We start from the raw sequence: 19,701 nt of genomic DNA, 5'->3' as shown, positions 1-19,701 counted from the left end.
AATATCTTTCAGTGATGGTTTGTCAATGTTTGCATTGCTCAAGGCCGCATACACGAGCTTTGCAGCTCAACCCACCTACTGGTGTCAGTGAAGAATGATAACCACTAACCACAAAGCTCACAGGCAGCTCCACACTATCTTGAGTATTTTCCTCGGTGCTGTATGTGACAAGAACTTGATGGTATCCCTTTAATAGTTTCCTCTGGTCTGTAATCTCGCACAGCAAAACAATTCAAGGCCGTTGACTGTGGATTCTTTAGTTTGCCTGGCGCCTCCAGATGAGTCTGAATTCTCCTGATCTGTGCCTGTGTGTGCACTCAGCGTTTTGATCCTCAAGATGACCTTTCAGAAGTTATTAATCAATGTCATATAGAGGTCACATTCGTGTGTACCTCGATAATAAGGCAATAACTTCTGTATTCAAGCTCATGATTCTATGCTCACGTCCTTGTTGTCAATAAAGTTTGCAGTTGTGTCAGAAGTTCTCGTCAGAACAACAGATTTTGAGCCGCCTTGTTTTCCTAGTATGGTTCATGAACTTACAGTGATATTACAGTTTGTATAGTAATTTAAAGATACATTAAAAATGAAATTTGAAGCCTAAATGTGTTTCAGACTTTTTTTCCCTGATTTCTTCGACTTTGTGAGAGTTGAGCTGTAAAGTCATCCTCCCACTGATTAATGCTTTTCGTTGGACCTGTTGGCACCAAACGATAATTGTGTCTGTGCGGAAATGTTAAAGAGACGGTCATTAAAGTGGGCAGAATGATGGAGGTACTGTACCCATCCTTTGGAAGCAGAGGTGACCACTGGAGCTAATTATGCCAGCTCAAGGTGCGTGACGGACAGGAGGAAGGCATTAGCAGGGCGGGCCAATGGCGAAATTGTTAGCAGCACTTAATGGTGACCAGCCTGTGCTGAGGCCAGAAGTATTACTTAAAGCTTTTGGCACTTCTTGTAAAAACATTGTATATAAAAGTGGGGACGTTCACAAGAGTAAATGGTCATTCAATTGAAATCTGGTATTTTCTTGGCTCTTGCTATTGTATTAAATGCTTGTTATGGAAGGTTGTTTATGGGCGCAGTCATTTCTTGCTGCTAAAACAGTGCAGCTTGAAGTGTCTTTTTTCTGAGGTTACAGACAAAGTTTGACCAGAGTAGAGATCAACAGTAGCGAGAATGAATCCGTATCTTTATGTATAACAAAACTCACTGAACACTTCTGTCACGTTCAGCATCTTCCTCATTGGGTGATGTTTAATATTTCAGCGATCAAAAACTTCTTGTGTGCGATTTCCTAGCAATACATCCAACCAATGTTTTGGTTAGACATCTAATATTTTTATATTGTGAATGAAAGTTTGAACAATATGACTGATGACTGTGAGCGGCTTGGAGCAGTGACGTGCCACGCATGCTGGCAGCTGACCAAACAAAATAATGACGACAATTACAGGCTGTTGCATTCTTGTCAGGAACGGGTAAAGCAGCTTCTACCTGATGTTTCTTTTGCAGTGCATGCTTCCTATGTGTAGGACCGCTGACATGGCATGAATGTATCATCATGTAATCCTAACTATTTTACTTTTACTCGTTGTTTTATCATTTTCTTGACATGAGAATGTTTGAATAGAGCAGACTAGGTGAGCAGATCGAAGTGACCTTGTCAAATAGAAAAGCACATTTACTTAAATGATGACAAATCCACAAGCGATCGGCTGCACTTTGAATTATTTCAACATGAGCATACAGGCAAGCTTAGTCAGTCTTGCACGGTACATACTGTATGTTGTTTTGAAGCGTTGATATGGCACTGCGCTCATTCCTAGACGTCTGTGAGTCTTGGACCAATCGCTTCATGTTAATGTTGTTGCTGTCTCCTTGTTATCACCAAACACAATCGCAGCCACTATGAGCCACACAGACAGGATTAAGTCTGGCGGCATATTTGCTCAGATTACCTGCTGATATTTATCGTCATGTGCAGTCAGTGGCCAAGTTCGTTTGATGATGTGAAATAAGAAAGCAGGAGCAAACGAAAGCCCTGCACTTTTAAATGTAAAGAGTGCACCGGCCGAGACAGGCACTCATTCTGCTCTGTCGCCCTGACGTATACTTACAGCTTACTACCACACACAAACATGCTCAAAGTGACTGGACATGCCCAAATATGCTTTGGAAACGGTTAGTGATGCATCTAACCACCAGTTTAGATCACTAAACAATAGAGCCAAAACATGACATTGAAATGTTAATCACTTGTTTTTCTTGCTGGCACACAGCGAGACTGGAGGAGATAACCCTGCAGTTTGTGAACTTTTAAGTTGGTTTTGACTGTACACTTTGTAAAACTAAATGATGTGTTTGAACTTCTGGCCCGGATGAACTTTGAGCCTCATACGTCGAAGTAATTTCAATTTTAAATCCCTATTAACTACAAGATATGTTTGATATAATCCACATTCAAACAAGCCAATATTTATGTGACAAGTATTTGTTAGACAGTGGAAGGTAAACATTGTGGTCCTTGATGCTGCCGCATTAAACTTCAGCAGTGACTACAGGTTCTAAGACCTCTATTGAAGACTTGTGGAGAAAGCTATTTCTGTGGGATTGTTATATTTCTCTGGTAAGCTGGAATTACGTAATACTACCTAATGATTAGCAGGCATGGTTTTCGACTCTTCTCTCCTGTAATCTGATGTGTAAAGGTGTAACAATGTTCACAGGCTCGGCATGTATTTTGCATGACGTGATGCGCCTGGCATCACCCAGTATGCAGACTTCTGTGTGTCTTTTCTCACCTTCATCTGTCAGTGCAGTCTCTGGAAAAGTATGTTATCAGGCTTCCTGTTGTGGAGAATACACAGTGTCCATGGTTGTTAGAAGTAATGCAGCATATAGTTTCAGATGTAAAATCTTGCAGTTGACATAACCTCGTTTCACCTCGCAGCACTGTACACAAATGTCACCACGTGAAGGGGAAAAAAAGAAAACTGCTGCCCCAGTTTTTCTCTCATGTACCATACCTGCAGCCGATGACATGTTTGTGTTTGCTCGTTATAAATGAGCAAAACCCCTCAGACGGCTGTCTTTGTTTGTCTGTCTCGTGTTCTTGTTCAGTAGCCTTGTCATTAGGGGATTTCTTCTTCAGGACCCCTGCCCCTTGTTTCTTTAAAGGCTGGGCGCTGTCACAACATGACTGGGCCTCGGGAGGAACGTAGGCTCTTCCTCTGTGCTACATCAGCTACATAAACTCGTCTCTATTGCCTCATTAGACAGCTTCAAATCGATTAATGGTCCCTAAATAACTGGATAATCTGCCAGTGAGGTACATTGGAATGACAGAAGGGGAAAAAAAGGATGCTGGAGTGCTGCACGTTGGCTAATTGGGTGGCAGTGTACATGTTCTCTCACAATCCAAAGACATGGTAGTTCAGTGTGTTTTGTGTGTGGGTGGTTGTGTTAACCTTGTGATAAACTGGCGAGCTGTCCAAGGTGTACCCTGCCTTTCTCGCAGTTAAAGCTGGGATCAGCTCCAAGCTCAACAACACTTGTCTCAAAGATGTAGGTATGGAAGGTGATTTCATGGGTACAAACTCCAGAGTTTAAAAAAGAATCGTAGCCGGCGTATGATTTTTTTTTTGGTTTGTTTTGGTTGATGACTCTTTGGCCGCCTCTACATGCTTCCAATTTTCTTGGATAATTCCAAACAATTTTGGGCAGTTTATCTTTAATCTCCATGTTTGATTAGATTGGTGGCTTTGGAACTGCCATCTTAACATCTGACCACAGATGTTGTAGGTAGTTTAAGTCTAGCTTTTAGTGAAATAATCAGTGACGGCCTTGTTTTAGTCGTAGGATTTGAATCACCACTTTGCTTGTAGATGGACTGTTTTATCAGTCTCTGACTAAAATGTTCCATTTGAAGACGATTCTTTTTGAAAGATCTTCATTGTTTAGCTGTATCTATCCTCTCTCACTTCCAGTGACAAGCACCTTGTATAGTGGCATTATGTAGGTATTGAACCGTGCTTGGTATTGACAGGACATAGTTTCTACACAAATACCTGCCACACTCTACAGCTTTCACTTCTTTTCCTCATACTTTCAAGAGCCAACTTACCAGAGTTTGTCACACTGAAGAAGACAAAAACCTATGGGGAAAAAAAAAGACCAAAGTATAAAAAGTTTGAGGGGTCTGATAGGTTTCTGGGGAGAATTTATGGGTGTTTTCAATCCGGAGATTCAAATACACAAGAAGCGGGAAAGGTCCGTCATTTTCCAGCTCTCTCACTATCTTTCTGTTTATCTGCATTCTTGTGTTTTGATGTACGGGTTCATCTGTTCAAGCAGATAAGCACAGCTCACCGTTTCGGTGAAAACAATGTCGCACATCTTCCCATCTGCTCTTTTCCTTTCACCGATTTAATGAAGCTGCTTTCATCTCCTGTCAGTTTCACGAGTTGTTCAGCTGCCCTCTCCTGTTGCAGAGACCGTGGAGAGCCAGACGTGGCACGAAACAACTGACTCGGTTTCTAAAGAGATAACATTTTATTGCAGAGCGAGACTCACAACGAACACTTGTTGTAATATTTTCTTCGGTGTGAATATCACTCTGATTATAAAGCTGCGAAATGTCCCTAAAAGACACTGAAATGCAAGGCTGGAAAGGTAAAACTGGAGACTTCACAGATTAGCCTGTATTTAACTACTCTAGTCTGCATGGCATAGATATACAAATGCTGCAGCATGATGGTGAAACATTAATAGATGGCGACGGAGCCAAGTTACAAAACTACTACTTTACATACCTATTGTAAGCGCAAGAATCACGTTATACAAAGGAGGCGGCTTTGGCCTGTGTTGTTCCTCCTCTCCTAATTTTTTTTTCTTTTTTTTAGCTTTTTAGCTGACAGTTGATAGTGGTTTTATGACTCAACATCTTTGGTCACTATGTGTTCACATCTCTTCATTCACTTCTTTTTTTTTTTTTTGTTAACTGACACCTATTAGTCGAAAGTTTAGAATCCTCATTTTCAAATTAGAACTATTTCAACACAGTTTGGGTATTTTATGACTTATGATTTTAATCACTGTTGTGCAGCACTGCACCTTGTGGATATCAAAATAATTTGGATAATTTCTTTTTCCTCTTCCCATTTAGGTTTACTTCCTAACTTCTGATCAAACATTGTGGATCTTGTTTAATATCACTTGTTCAAGCATGTTGGTCTTCACAGTCTGCCATGGTTCATGGTTCTGCTATGAACTGACACAATATCTGTACACGGCCTTGAGGTTTCAAGTCTCTCCTCTTAATAGTAATTTGTATGGGGAAGCCCAGTGACTTTCTTCATGAAAATTCTGGAATAATATAGGAACTTGTGTGATGTAGCAAGTAAACAAAAACAAGTGATGTCTTAAATCATCATTAGGTAGTCAGTGAGTATTTTGTTCTAACAGTTGCTCCTTCTTGGTTTGTGATAGTTTGAGTACTGTAAAGTACTGTGGTAGAATTGTGCCTTCAAAAGGTACAGAGACCTTGTGTCCTAGAAATGAGGTCACCTTGTTAGGTGGTGGAGCAGGATTAGCTTCTTACTCCCCTTGTCCATATGTCTGAGCTGCTGTTACAGCTTAATTTATTGTGATTCTTTTTTTAGTCTTCCTCTTGTAGTGTAACAAAAACAGAATTGAATTGTCACTTGTCTCTTACAATGTTAGAGTAAGTACCAATGCGAGTACACTGTGCCTTCAGCAAACGTTGGTGTGAAGAGTGAAAACCTCTCACTAAGCTGTCAATGCAGTGATTATGAAGACTTAATAGCATAGCGTCTCTGTGGAATGAACTGCATGGGACAGGTGCTTAAATTCTTATATTTACTGGCACCTGCATACTCACTGATAAAAACGGTCTCCTGGTTTGCTCTGTGTTTAGAGCAAAATTGATTTCTGGTTGTGATGTTTGAGGTCAGTGGAATCTCAGTTTAGTCTTTTATTTAAATTTTTTTGGTGCAAGGTGACTTCAACCCCCTATTTGTTTCTTGTTTTTACAGATGAGCGTGAAGCAGTACAGAAGAAGACCTTTACCAAATGGGTGAACTCTCACTTAGGCCGAGTGACCTGTCGCATTGGTGACTTGTACACAGACCTGCGAGATGGCCGCATGCTCATTCGCCTTCTGGAGGTGCTCTCAGGAGAACAACTGGTGAGTATAGCGAAGAAAACACACCCAGTCCTGACCCTGACACTCGGCATGACCCTCAGCAGGCACCGCAAGTCAGGAGGAAAGAGTAATCATATGCTTCATATCCCGTTTCTTCGGATATGATTTACTTCTCCTGTGTCTTTTGTTTTCCTGGTTTCTTGCCAGCGCCTTTCCTTTTATGGCATTTTGTGTTCAGCTAGTTCAACAATATCAACTGAGTTCCTCTTTGTGTTTCTCGTGCTTTCCAAAGCCAAAACCCACCAAGGGCCGCATGCGAATCCACTGCCTGGAGAATGTCGACAAAGCGCTGCAGTTTCTGAAGGAGCAGAAGGTCCATCTTGAAAACATGGGCTCACATGACATCGTGGACGGGAATCACCGTCTCACCCTTGGTCTCATCTGGACCATCATCCTTCGCTTCCAGGTAACAAATAAAGAAGTGGTTTCTCAGCTCAGTTACATATTTCTTTGGTCGGGCAACACGTCTCCCTCTGTCCTCAGGCAGGCTAAAACAAATTCAATGAGAAGGCTCGGGCAGTGTGATTCACTCAGGATTTCTTCATGCAGTTGTTTTCATTTTCAACTCATTGTCATGACTTGTAGATTTAAAAAGAAATAAAGAAAATTGCTGCTCTTTAAAATAGCGGCATCAGATCTATCAATATATTAACTGTGGAAAATGATGTGACCCCTTCTTGGTAAACGCTTTCATGACAGATTCAAGACATCAGTGTGGAGACGGAGGACAACAAGGAGAAGAAATCAGCGAAAGATGCCCTGCTGCTTTGGTGCCAAATGAAAACTGCTGGGTGAGAGAGCTGCAGTAGACAAGAGATGAAGGGAGGGCTTAATCAAACAGTGTAACTCCTGCCAATATATTTAGCCATATAAGGTGTTGGCGCTCTCTCCATAGGAGATGGTGATGATGTGTCTTTCTGTGTTTAGTTAATGATTAATCTATTCTAATCTGTCTTCTACAGATATCCCAATGTCAACATCCACAACTTCACTACCAGCTGGAGGGATGGCCTGGCGTTCAATGCCATTGTGCACAAACACAGGTCATTGACTTCTTCCTGTACTTGATGTGAAATACTAGAATAAAGTTTAGAGCGATGGAAGTGGGTTAAACTGTTGTTTCCCACCCAAGCCGATATCTTACACAGTTTGCCTGTAAAATTACAAAAGGTGTCCCGCTGTTTTTATGTCATGTCTGGCTAATGAGAGGTACCTGTCACAGTATTGTCCCCCTTCTCTGCAATGTTTTTATCCCCTATTCTATTTTAGGCTTCTCTTGCTCCACCCACTCTTCAGTCTGCAGTATGGCTGCGAGCATGAAAGTGAAATAGGGAGTAAGATGACCCAGATCACAGAAATAATAACCCACTTATTTGCCATAAAAAAGCATGCTTAATGACTCAGTTGCACACCCTACTGGTATCGCAGCTTTCAGTGGCTTACGCGTGAAGTAAAGTCTGAACTGAAAGCCAACTGTGTAGCCTGAACTCCTGACTCAGAAGAAAGCGCAAAGGTGATACATCAATGCAAATACTACTTTCCTTGATGTTGCTGAGCCAAGGAGGACAGTGTTATGTAAAACTTTGCAACGCTCGCCTATGAATGTAAATGATAGTATGCAAATCTTCTTTTTTTTCCTTTAGTTACTACAAAAGAATTTATGTTTCAAAAAATATCACCCTTTTTTTGGGGGATGCCATTTCAAGCTGTTTTGTTAATAATTAATAAAAAAAGACCAAGTGAACCAGACCGGCCATGTAAATTTCAAATGCTTACATAAGGTCAGACTGTTAACATGGTTACGCCAAACACCGTTTGCTTGATCCACAAATAAAAAACCTTGTATGCAGCTCATATTATCTAACGTCATTAGTCTGTTCTGTGAGCAGAGTAGACTGCTAACAAACTTTCTTTGAACAAGCTGTATGTCAACTTGAATCATTGCTATTTAATCACGCCTGGTTGCACTGTGATCTTATCTGCCATCTTTCTTTATTGAATCCACAATTGTCTCACATCCTCTGCAGATCTGACCTGATTGAGTTTGACAATCTGAAGAGGTCCAATGCTCACTACAATCTCCAGAATGCTTTCAATGTGGCCGAAAAGGAACTTGGCCTGACCAAACTGCTGGACCCAGAGGGTGAGTGTGTGCGTATGTGTGTGTGTGTGTGTGTGTGTCCATCACAGCAAACATGAAGCGCTGCGGTGAGTCACACTTGTGGCCTGATGCAGTAACATTAAGGCACTAAGCTGTGGCCCAAAACAGATTGGAGAGAGTTAGGCTATAGAGGATTACTACAATTAATTATAGCTTAGGCAGTGCTCCTTCACATGTTAGCTACAGTGACATCACAAAAAGCAAGATGGTTTGACACTCCTCACGTGGCTTGTTTTTCATAAAATTTAGAGGTTTTGATTGCGAAGATGCGGATTCATTATGTTATTTTTTCCCCCCCTAGATGTAAATGTTGACCAGCCTGATGAAAAGTCCATCATTACCTATGTGGCAACTTACTACCATTACTTCTCCAAGATGAAAGCTCTGGCAGTAGAGGGAAAACGAATTGGCAAGGTGTGTGTGTGTATACGCCTGTGATGCATATTTATACTTTTTCGTTTGAAATATTGATGTACATTGAGTGTTTTTCTCTAATTTGTGTAATTTCTAAATTTCCCGTTGGTTTAGGTGCTTGACTATGCGATCGAGGCTGACCAGCTGATTGATAAGTATGAGACACTGGCATCAGAGTTGCTCCAGTGGATCGAACAGACCATAGTGACTCTCAATGATCGGCAGCTAGCTAACTCACTGAGTGCTGTGCAAAACCAGCTCCAGGCTTTCAACTCCTACAGGACTGTGGAGAAACCCCCCAAGTCAGTATCACCAAAGAGAAATGTCGACAATAAACAATCCTTGTTTTCCATTAGTGTCCACAATGTGAAGCTACACAGTCTCTTCAACAGCAGTGGTGTTGTTTTCTTTTTTTCTCTTACAGATTTACAGAGAAGGGAAACTTGGAGGTTCTCCTCTTTACAATCCAAAGCAAGATGAGAGCAAACAATCAGAAGGTCTACATGCCAAGAGAGGGCAAACTTATCTCGGACATCAATAAGGTGGGGCATGCTGTAATTCTCTCTAGTCCACACCCCATATCAAAACTTTAATTTCATTTCTTTCTAAAGTTTTGTTGGACTACAGGAGCAACCACGGGTGTCTGAATGTAGTTCAACAAACTTTCATCCGCCATATGTACACTATGTGGATGCTGCTTTGAGGTGACACAAGTCTCATTTTGAATTGTGCAGGCCTGGGAACGACTGGAAAAGGCAGAACACGAACGTGAGCTGGCACTGAGAAATGAGCTGATTCGACAGGAGAAACTGGAGATGCTCGCTGCCCGTTTTGACCGGAAAGCAGCAATGCGTGAGACATGGCTGAGTGAGAACCAGAGGCTTGTGTCTCAGGTAGAGTGAATGAAATCTCATGTATTTAGAAACTCTGACATTGTGTCATGTGCCTGGTGCATTGGAAGTGTCTGTATGGACCTTTAAAGTAGATTTGTTGTCATGAGTTATTTCTCTGTTAATAGGATAATTTTGGAACCGACTTGGGAGCGGTGGAAGCAGCCACCCGCAAACACGAGGCCATTGAGACGGACATTGGGGCGTACTGGGAGCGCGTGGCTGCTGTGGAGGCTGTCGCCAAAGAGCTGGAAGCAGAGGGATACCATGATGTGCGGCGTGTTCTCGCCCGCAGGGATAATGTGCTTCGCCTCTGGGAATACCTAAAAGAGCTGCTCGCTGCACGCAGGGAACGCCTGAATGCACACCGCGACCTCCAGAGACTGTTTGAGGAGATGCGCTACATCATGGACTGGATGGCAGACGAGAAGGTAGTAAACAGTTTACTGTTTGAATTCTGTCGAGTCAGGACCTTCATTCTTGACTTCTGTTGGTTCCGTTTTTAATTAGCAAGAGGAGTTCACTAATCCTCTCATTTAAGATAGCAGCTTTAGTGACAGCACTTAACAGCAGTAATTAGCCTTTTACATTCCTGGCCTCTCTGGTGTTGTCATTGTCGGCTTATATCGAGATTGACTGGGGCAGAGTTCAGCCATTGGTAGTATGGTCCTCTCGTACGCATTTAAATGCTATGATGACATTTGTACGCTTGGTAGTTTTTATGTTTTCATTCTGAATGACTGAGAACTACCCAATATGCTAATACTCATTATCTGATTACCAAGGGTATGGCAATTGTTACTATTTGTCTTGCATGAATAGTCGGAACAGTCTATAGCGCAATTTTACTCAATGTACATTTCCTCCTCAACAATCTTCCTAAATGGGATTTACAGGGGATTAATTGAAATGGTGCTGCTACTTCCGTTTAGTTGGATAGCTTCATAGAATTAACATTTTCCTTTCAATTTCCTCTATCTGAACTATTTACAAAAGTAACGTTTTCAGATCTTTAACAGTTTGATGAATAAATCCCCTAAATGCGAAAACGTGACATTATAAAAACTAACAGCGGCAAAGTGGTTATTCAGGCATTTCTATTTTTTTCCCCACAAGAAATGTGGACTATCTCCTTCAAGGTGATAAATTACACATTGACAAGCATCTTCTGGAATTAAGATACGAGTGTTTACCTTTCTGGGCCGCCTTAGAATAACTAATCTGAGGACTTATCCTCATCTGTGACTGAATACCTTTAAATAAATGAGTGTATGTTACTTTGAGTCATGGCAGAATTGACATTCTGACCATTAGTTTTTCTTTCTTTCTTTCTTTCTTTCTTTCTTTCTTTCTTTCTTTCTTTCTGTCTGTCTGTCTGTCTGTCTGTCTGTCTGTCTGTCTGTCTCTCTCTTAACGTTAAGGTAATGTGTGGCTGGTGGAGTTATGTTTGTTTGTCTGGGTCGGGCTCAGTTTACTTTTTGCTATACTTTAAAGTGATGGCTGCGAGCCGTGCATGCCGTTTATGTCTCAGCAATTTATTTATCCATTAGCAGATAATTATACCTTTGTTGTTCGCGTTTAGATTGTGTTTGGAGCGCAGTCTTTTATTTCATTAGCATTTGCACTTATGGCTCAAATGCCACTTTTCTGATGTAATGGGACTCAAGTTTTCTTTGGTTGATGTGACTGTACGGCTCCTCCAAATTGTATTATCACCCATTATTTTCAGTTATTCAATCTTCTAAAATGTTGCCCACTGGGGACCAATATTATGGTTCCAGAATTGAGAGAGAAACTTTGGTAATCTGTTCAGGGACATTACCCACTTATCTGTGATCTGAAGGTCCACAGAGCAGCCAGCTCACTTTCCAAACATTTTAGCTTTCCTGTTGGAGTTTAAATGTCTTGTTAAATGAGATTATTTTAATAATTACAATAATATCACAGTATTTTACTGAACTCTGTTTTTATCTGTTTCAGGGTCGTCTACAGTCGCAGGACAGTGGTAAACACCTACATGATGTGTTGGACCTCCTGCAGAAACACAATCTAGTAGAGGCTGACATTTCAGCTCAGGCAGAGAGGATCAAGGCTGTACAAGGAGCAGCCCAACGCTTCACTTCCTATGAACAATGTAAGTCTTCAAACACACTTTTGCACTGTCCTCCTTTTTCAACGCGTCATCTATGTGCTATTCAGTCATGACGTTTCTAATTGCCAGCCTACAAACCATGTGAGCCTGGACTGGTCAGTGAGAAGGTTGAGCAGCTGGGTCAAGCCTACGAAGAGCTTGGTCAGCTCGCTGGTACACGCAGGGATCGCCTCGAAGATTCACGTCGTCTGTGGCAGTTCCTCTGGGATGTGGGAGAAGAGGGAGCCTGGATCAGAGAGCAAGAGCAGATCCTGGCGAGTGGAGACTGTGGCCGTGACCTCACTTCTGCCCTTCATCTACTCAGCAAACATGAGGCTTTCAGTGATGAGATGGCTGCCCGCTATGGCCCCCTGAGTAACAGCATTGCTGCTGGAGAAGCTTTGGTGAAGGAAGGACACTTTGGAGCCCCACAGGTCACTGAAAGGATTCAAGATATCAGTGCACAGTGGGCTCATCTGGAAGAGGTGAAAGTGTAGCCCAATTATTTGTCTTCATTTATGTATAATATCAAACTACTTTCATCACATATTGCTTTTGTGCTCATCATTTTGTTTTTATTTCTATTCCTCAGACAACTAAACTCCGAGAGCAAAGCCTTAAAGAATCAGTGGCCCTGCATCAATTTCAAACAGATGCCAATGACATGGAGGCTTGGATTATGGAGACACTTAGACAGGTGTCCAGTCAGGAGGTGGGCCACGATGAATTCTCCACACAAACTTTAGCTCGCAAACAGAGGGAGGTAGAAGAGGAGATCCAGAGCCATCGCCCCGTCATCGACTCCCTGCATGAGCAGGCCCAAGCACTGCCACAGGCTTATATACGTTTCCCTGAAGTATGTTTTAAGCTCAAGCTTTGTTGTTCACCAGTGGTGACATGCTGTTTGCAGTACTAAATTTGTGTTTATTTGTTCCTGTAGGTTGATGGTCGCCTCCCTGCAATAGAGCAACGCTATGAAGAACTGGAGTCTCTGTCAGTAGCTCGCCGCCAAGCTCTGGAGGGTGCCCTTGCCCTCTACCGCATGTTCAGTGAAGCCGGTGCCTGCCAGCTCTGGGTAGAGGAGAAGGAGCAGTGGTTAGATGGCATGGAGATTCCTACGAAATTAGAGGACTTGGAGGTCGTTCAGCAAAGGTTTGTCTGTGCAGCGGATCTTCTTTGTGTGTGTGTGTGTGTGTGTGTGTGTGTGTGGGGTGGGGGGGTGGGGAAGTGTAATTAGATGTTTTCATTTTTGAAGTGAATTGTGTGAGGTACTGTTTAATTGTTGAGTTATGAAGTAAGTGGTTAGATTGCTCACATCATGTTTGGTAAAGTAACACATATGCCAAATGTTTCAGTTGTATTACTCATGTCTTAAATGGAACTTTCTGATTTAAATAGGACTGTTCAGTAATAGTATATTGACATTTCTACGCAGATTTGAGACACTGGAGCCTGAAATGAACAACCTAAGCTCTCGTGTCAATGATGTAAACCAGGTCGCTGAGCAGCTTCTAATCTCTGACAACTGTAATAAAGACCAAATCCACCAGACAAGAGACCAACTGAACAACAGGTCAGAATCAACCTTTAAATGCAGCAAAAAACTCTCTTCTTTACTTTGGAATATGTTTGTGTGATACAAATGTGTGTCCTTGTATGTTGCATTGTCCTGTAGATGGAGTGAGTTTGAAAACCTTGCCGGTCAAAAGAAAGAAGCACTGGATTCAGCCCTGAACATCCAGAACTACCACCTGGAGTGTAACGAGATCCAGACTTGGATGAAAGAAAAGACTAAAGTGATTGAATCTACTCAGGGCCTCGGCAATGACCTGGCTGGAGTCATGGCACTGCAGCGCAAACTCACTGGCATGGAGAGGGACCTTGAAGCTATTCAGGTATGGAGAGGTTACACATAGGCGTCATGAAAATCATGCCAAAATTGGATTATTACAAGAATGAAGTGTTCTGTTATTATTCCAACATTTTAAAAGAACATATTGGTCTTTTCAGGGCAAACTGGATGACCTAAGAAATGAGGCTGAAAAGCTTGCTAACGAGCATCCAGATCAGGCTGGAGAGACTCAATCGCGCTTGGCAGAGATTCAAGAAGTGTGGGAGGAGCTGAATGCCACCATGAAACGACGGGAAGAATCCCTGGGTGAAGCCAGTAAGCTCCAGGGATTCCTACGAGATCTGGACGACTTCCAGTCGTGGTTATCTCGCACACAGACCGCCGTGGCCTCGGAGGACATTCCCACCTCTCTGCCCGAGGCGGAAAGCTTGCTCGCCCAACACGAGAGCATCAAGAATGAGGTGGATAACTACAAAGAGGACTATGAAAAGATGCGGGCGGTTGGCGAGGAGGTCACCCAAGGTCAGACCGATGCCCAGCACATGTTCTTGGCCCAGAGGCTCCAGGCATTGGACACCGGCTGGCATGAGCTGCGTCGCATGTGGGAAAACCGACACAGTCTTTTGGCCCAAGCTTTTGACTTCCAGACGTTCCTCAGAGATGCAAAGCAGGCAGAAGCTTTCCTCAATAGCCAGGTTAGAAACATATACTGTGGAAATGAAATCTGTGCCTTGATTAAATTATAATAACGTTTGGCCTCATTGGCTCAGTCAGCCGTCCGACTGTCAGAACCAAACTCGAAGCCAAATCACCAAATGTTCTCATATTACTTCATGAGTTTCATTTAAATCCAATTTAAATCCCAGATGATCAAAACGTGCTACTGAATTTTACTTTATGTACATAAACTGAACAAAAATAATATAAAAAAACATAAATTATTCATCACTGAATTAAAATGGTTATCACAAATGTGTTAACTTTGGGGTGCTTTGGTTCCCAACATATGGCGAGTCTGAAGAAAGCACCATTTTAAGTGAAACATGATTTTATTGTAAGTCTTACTTGATTTCTTTGCTAGTAGAGAGAGAGAACAATTAAACATTGTTCACTGAAGAAGACTGCAATCTTATATCTAGAATTTTAGGACGGATGGAGTGAGAAAATGTAAACTGAAAAAGACAAATGTTATTCATTTCTTTATTCTTTCACTTGTTTACTTTTAGACATCTGACTCTAATCGCAAAATGTTTTGCATTCCTTTTGCCTCTGTGTAGGAGTACGTGTTGTCCCACACAGAGATGCCCACCAGTCTTCAGGCAGCAGAGGAGGCCATTAAAAAGCATGAAGATTTTCTCACCACCACAGAGGCCAGTGAGGAGAAGATAACCGGTGTGGTGGAGGCTGGAAGGCGCCTCATTAATGACTCTAATGCAAACTCTGATAAGATCCAGGAAAAAGTTGACTCAATCCAGGAAAGGTTAGTCCAAGTTTCACATGGGCTTAGAAACACTGATGGAGATGCAAGTTTCTATTATGAATTCAACACTTGAAGGGCCGACATTCAGTTCTCTGCTTGTTTTCCTCAGGCACCTTAAAAACAAGAAGGCTGCACATGAACTTCTGGCCAAACTCAAGGATAACCGTGAACTTCAGCACTTCCTCCAGGACGGACAGGAGGTAAAGGATTTTAAATTCACAAAGTGCAGAGCATTGTGATATGAGGAATTTATGTTGACCGCTAATGATCTGTACAATAATGTGAAAAAAAAGATTCTGAACGCTATCCCCTCCTTTCCTGTAGCTCACATTGTGGATCAATGAGAAGATGCTGACGGCACAGGACATGTCGTATGATGAGGCCAGAAATCTTCACAGCAAGTGGCAGAAGCACCAGGCCTTCATGGCAGAGCTGGCCTCCAACAAAGACTGGCTTGACAAGATCGATAAGGTGTGGCCACGCAACTATATTTAAGACATGCATTCATTTATTTCACTTAACCCTGGGAACAGTTTAACAGCGGTGCTGTTACCAACTTGGCATATTAAGAAGAATCAAACTTTGTCATTGCGTTCTGTCTCTTCCCAGGAGGGTCAGGCATTGGTGGCTGAGAAGCCCGAGTTGAAACCTGTTGTCGAGCAGACCCTGGAGGACCTTCAGCGTCAGTGGGAGGAGCTGGAGGCCACGACCCGCACTAAGGCCCAGTGTCTATTCGATGCTAACAGGGCAGAGCTCTTCACGCAGAGCTGCTCGGCTCTGGACGTTTGGCTTAAAAACCTTCAGGGTCAGCTCCACAGTGACGACTATGGAAAAGACTTGACCAGCGTGAACATCCTCCTCAAGAAGCACCAGGTATGCTCAGTTACAAAGTTAGGTTTATAACATTATTCAGATCATCGATTTACTGAAGGAATTACATTCATGTCCAAAATGGCCAACTCATGTAAATGTTGAAACTTTCTTCTCTTTTCCTCCCCGTTACCTTTGTGTAGATGCTGGAGCATCAGATGGAGGTCAGGGAGAAGGAGGTGCAGTCTCTGCAGTCTCAGGCTGTGGCTCTGACCCAGGAGGACGCCGGACTGGCTGAGGTGGATGGTCAGCAGAGACGCGTCACTGACAGCTTTGCCAACCTGCAAGACCCTCTCCAACTGAGGAGACAGCAGCTGCTCGCTTCAAAAGAGGCGCACCAGTTCAACAGAGATCTCGAGGATGAAATTGTGAGGGGCTTTAATTTCTGACTCCATGATTGAATTCAAAAACAAGTAATGGAGTATGACTTTGGTTTGTTTTTGGCCTCATTTCTCATGATAGTCACAGTCACTTTTTTTCTCCCTCAGCTCTGGGTGAACGAGAGGATGCCCCTCGCAACCTCCACAGATCATGGAAAAGACCTTCCCACAGTACAGCTGCTTATTAAGAAGAACCAGGTATATTTAGCAATATTAAAAAATGTTAATCCAAAGTAATATGGAGAGTTGAAGTTTCAGCCCTTCTTAAAAGTGACTGTTACTGTTTTTTGTTGGAATTAGACGTTGCACAAGGAGATCCAGGGCCATCAACCTCGCATCGACGACATCCACAGACGAGGCCAGACCCAGAGCCAGGTAGACGGTGAGAGACAGTCCATTCTCCAGGAGCGCCTTGTTGAGCTGAAGGACCTGTGGGACCAGCTGATCGGCGAGACGGACAAGCGGCGTACCCGTCTGATCGACGCCAACCGTGCCCAGCAGTTCTATGCTGACGCAGCAGAAGCGGAGGCCTGGATGGGAGAGCAAGAGCTTCACATGATGTCAGAAGAGAAAGCCAAGGTGAGTTGACAAACAAGGAGACATGGAGCACGTTGTGGGGCCTTTCAGTTCTTTAACAGTCAGTCGATGATTTCCTTTGTTTTCTAGGATGAGCAAAGTGCTCTAGTAATGGTCAAGAAGCACCAGAGCCTGGAACAGGCCCTTGAAGACTACGCACAAACCATTCACCAGCTGGCTAACAGCAGCCGCCTCATGGTCACCAGTGAACACCCGGAGAGGTGAGTTCATCCAGTGACAGTCTCCTGATGATCAGGGTTGATGATCACAGTTGGACACCCATAATCACAGATTTTTCATGCTCTCATTTTCAATTACACAGTGAAAGAATCAATTTGAGACAAGCCCAAGTCGACAAGCTGTACGCTGGCCTGAAAGACCTTGCCGAGGAGCGTCGTGGGCGGCTGCAGGAGAGACTGCGGCTGACGCAGCTGAAGCGGGAGGTGGACGAACTGGAACAGTGGATTGCTGAGAGGGAGGTGGTGGCTGGCTCCCATGAACTAGGACAAGATTACGAACACGTCACAGTGAGTTTTTTTTCCTCTCTCAGATACATGCTTTAGAGACACCGATACTGTGGGAATAGTAACTGAAATAATTACGTTGCTCTCTTTTGCCCTGATTTTACGTTCTACAGATGCTCAGGGACAAGTTCCGGGAATTTGCTCGTGACACCAGCACTATTGGCCAAGAACGTGTAGATGGTGTAAATGGGTTGGCAGATGACCTGATTGAATCGGGACATCCTGAAAACGCGAGTGTGGCTGAGTGGAAAGACGGTTTGAACGAGGCCTGGGCCGACCTGCTGGAGCTGATTGACACGCGCACGCAAATGTTGGCGGCCTCCTATGAGTTGCACCGCTTCCATCAGGACGCCATGGAAGTACTTGGGCGTGTGAAGGAGAAGAGAGAGGCACTGCCTTCTGATCTCGGCCGTGATCTCAACACTGTTCAGCATCTACACAGGCAGCACAACACTTTTGAGCATGACATCCAGGCCCTCAATGGACAGGTCTGTTATAAAGAGATCCCACACCACACTGTACGCCCAGTTGGACAAATGAAAACGGAAGGTTTTGTTTTTCGTCTTTGAACTCGCAGGTGAACCAGGTGCAAGATGATGCAGCACGGTTGCAAAAGGCCTACGCTGGTGAGAAAGCTGACGACATTAACAGGAGTGAAAATGCTGTGACTTCGGCCTGGGAGGGCCTGCTCGAAGCCGGTCAAGCCCGGAGGCTCCTCCTGCTGGACACCGTGGAGAAATTCCGCTTTTTCAACATGGTGCGAGACCTCATGCTCTGGATGGACGGAGTCAACTTGCAGATTGATGCTCATGACAGCCCCAGGTAAACAAAACTCTACAGCTACCACAATCTTTTGTGTTACAATCTCCTACCAATGTATTTAGATATAATCTCTTCACACTTTTTATCTTCTTAGGGACGTGTCTTCTGCAGGCTTGGTTATTGCCAACCATCAAGACATCAAATCGGAGATTGAGACCCGGGCAGACAGCTTCACTGCCTGTATTGAAATGGGAAATACTCTTATCAACAATAACCACTATGCAGCTGATGAGGTACCTTTTAGTGGTTTGTGTTCATTATCTCTTGTACAGTCACAATACATGTTTAACATAAAAATCTTTAAAAAAGTATCTGCAGAATTTATATTTTTGTGTCCATTTGGCTCAGTTCTCTCATGCCTGAATGTTCCCTGATTCATAGATCCGAGAAAAACTGGCTCAACTCCAGGAAAAGAGAGACAAGATCAACAAAAAGTGGCAAGACAAGATGGATCATTTACAAATCGGTACGTATACTGAGTGTACTCCAGAGTCTGTCCTTGGGAATATTCGGTCTAATAAGCCGGCACATGCCATGTTGTAGACAGACCAGCCGCTTCAGGGCAGAGATGGGAGATAAAACACAAACAAGTTGATCCAGTTTGAAAGCCTATATGGTGTATGGTGACAAGACCCTGAGCACATAATGTGCTTTGGAAAGACGACTGTTCAACAAAATGTGATGGAAGTAAAAAACACTGCTCCACAACGCAGTATTCTACAGGTCATGTGTACTAACATGTCTTTGACTTTTATTGATTGAGATGTAAGAAAAGGCAGGAATAACATGTTTGAGATTTAATTTTTTTCTTCAGCACACTGATTTTCATGTCATTCAGTGGAAGATGGAGAGAGTTTTATTGTTTAATGACTATTTTTCTCTCACTCTCTTCTGGACTCTTTCCCTCTCGTCGTCTCAGTGCTGGAGGTATTGCAGTTTGGCCGTGATGCCTATGTGGCAGAGTCGTGGTTAGCAGGGCAGGAGCCTATAGTGAGAGCAGCAGAGCTGGGCTCAAACGTGGATGAAGTAGAAAGCCTAATTAAGCGCCACGAGGCCTTTGAGAAACTCGCGACTGCGTGGGAGGAGCGCTTTGTTCTCCTGGAAAAGCTCACAACAGTAAGCAGGGCGATTTCATTTGTTCTCTTGTGAACTCTCGCATCCAGCGTGACGACCAGCTAACAACGTTCAGCGTGTGTTGTTAGCTGTCAGCTTGACTGAATTTCTCATTTTTCAGCTGGAGGAGCACGAGATGCAGAGGAGGCTCGAGGAAGAGGAAAGAGCCCGACGGCCGCCTACGCCACAACCAGCAGAGGAGGTGGCGCCGTCCGAGACGGAGAGCCATGCACATGACTCTGCGGCCAGGTCAGCCGGGGAG

At 43.5% G+C, this 19,701-nt stretch overlaps 1 protein-coding gene across 2 annotated transcripts in view; it reads left to right on the top strand.

The window, feature by feature from the left end:
• The window catches only part of sptbn2 (spectrin, beta, non-erythrocytic 2), a 28,030-nt gene that overhangs the window by 3,818 nt on the left and 4,511 nt on the right, over window positions 1-19,701 (top strand). For both annotated transcript variants that reach the window (XM_080483585.1, XM_080483586.1), the window contains exons 2-33: window positions 6,057-6,208; window positions 6,459-6,632; window positions 6,926-7,017; window positions 7,189-7,269; window positions 8,254-8,369; window positions 8,689-8,801; window positions 8,916-9,103; window positions 9,226-9,343; window positions 9,536-9,694; window positions 9,820-10,122; window positions 11,672-11,825; window positions 11,913-12,307; window positions 12,415-12,678; window positions 12,763-12,974; window positions 13,258-13,395; window positions 13,498-13,717; window positions 13,833-14,369; window positions 14,952-15,154; window positions 15,264-15,354; window positions 15,479-15,625; window positions 15,764-16,027; window positions 16,168-16,392; window positions 16,513-16,602; window positions 16,705-16,983; window positions 17,071-17,201; window positions 17,303-17,507; window positions 17,618-17,992; window positions 18,082-18,326; window positions 18,421-18,559; window positions 18,708-18,792; window positions 19,246-19,442; window positions 19,561-19,688. In XM_080483585.1, the coding sequence (XP_080339711.1) occupies window positions 6,057-6,208; window positions 6,459-6,632; window positions 6,926-7,017; window positions 7,189-7,269; window positions 8,254-8,369; window positions 8,689-8,801; window positions 8,916-9,103; window positions 9,226-9,343; window positions 9,536-9,694; window positions 9,820-10,122; window positions 11,672-11,825; window positions 11,913-12,307; window positions 12,415-12,678; window positions 12,763-12,974; window positions 13,258-13,395; window positions 13,498-13,717; window positions 13,833-14,369; window positions 14,952-15,154; window positions 15,264-15,354; window positions 15,479-15,625; window positions 15,764-16,027; window positions 16,168-16,392; window positions 16,513-16,602; window positions 16,705-16,983; window positions 17,071-17,201; window positions 17,303-17,507; window positions 17,618-17,992; window positions 18,082-18,326; window positions 18,421-18,559; window positions 18,708-18,792; window positions 19,246-19,442; window positions 19,561-19,688 (6,220 nt within the window). The remainder of the gene's footprint in view (window positions 1-6,056; window positions 6,209-6,458; window positions 6,633-6,925; window positions 7,018-7,188; window positions 7,270-8,253; window positions 8,370-8,688; window positions 8,802-8,915; window positions 9,104-9,225; window positions 9,344-9,535; window positions 9,695-9,819; window positions 10,123-11,671; window positions 11,826-11,912; window positions 12,308-12,414; window positions 12,679-12,762; window positions 12,975-13,257; window positions 13,396-13,497; window positions 13,718-13,832; window positions 14,370-14,951; window positions 15,155-15,263; window positions 15,355-15,478; window positions 15,626-15,763; window positions 16,028-16,167; window positions 16,393-16,512; window positions 16,603-16,704; window positions 16,984-17,070; window positions 17,202-17,302; window positions 17,508-17,617; window positions 17,993-18,081; window positions 18,327-18,420; window positions 18,560-18,707; window positions 18,793-19,245; window positions 19,443-19,560; window positions 19,689-19,701) is intronic.

The sequence above is a fragment of the Lipophrys pholis genome, assembly GCF_963383615.2.
Source record: "Lipophrys pholis genome assembly, chromosome: 16".
Taxonomy (NCBI): Eukaryota; Metazoa; Chordata; class Actinopteri; order Blenniiformes; family Blenniidae; genus Lipophrys; species Lipophrys pholis.
The sequence above is the reverse complement of the archived record's forward strand: the minus strand, read 5'-3'. Positions and strand labels throughout refer to the sequence as shown.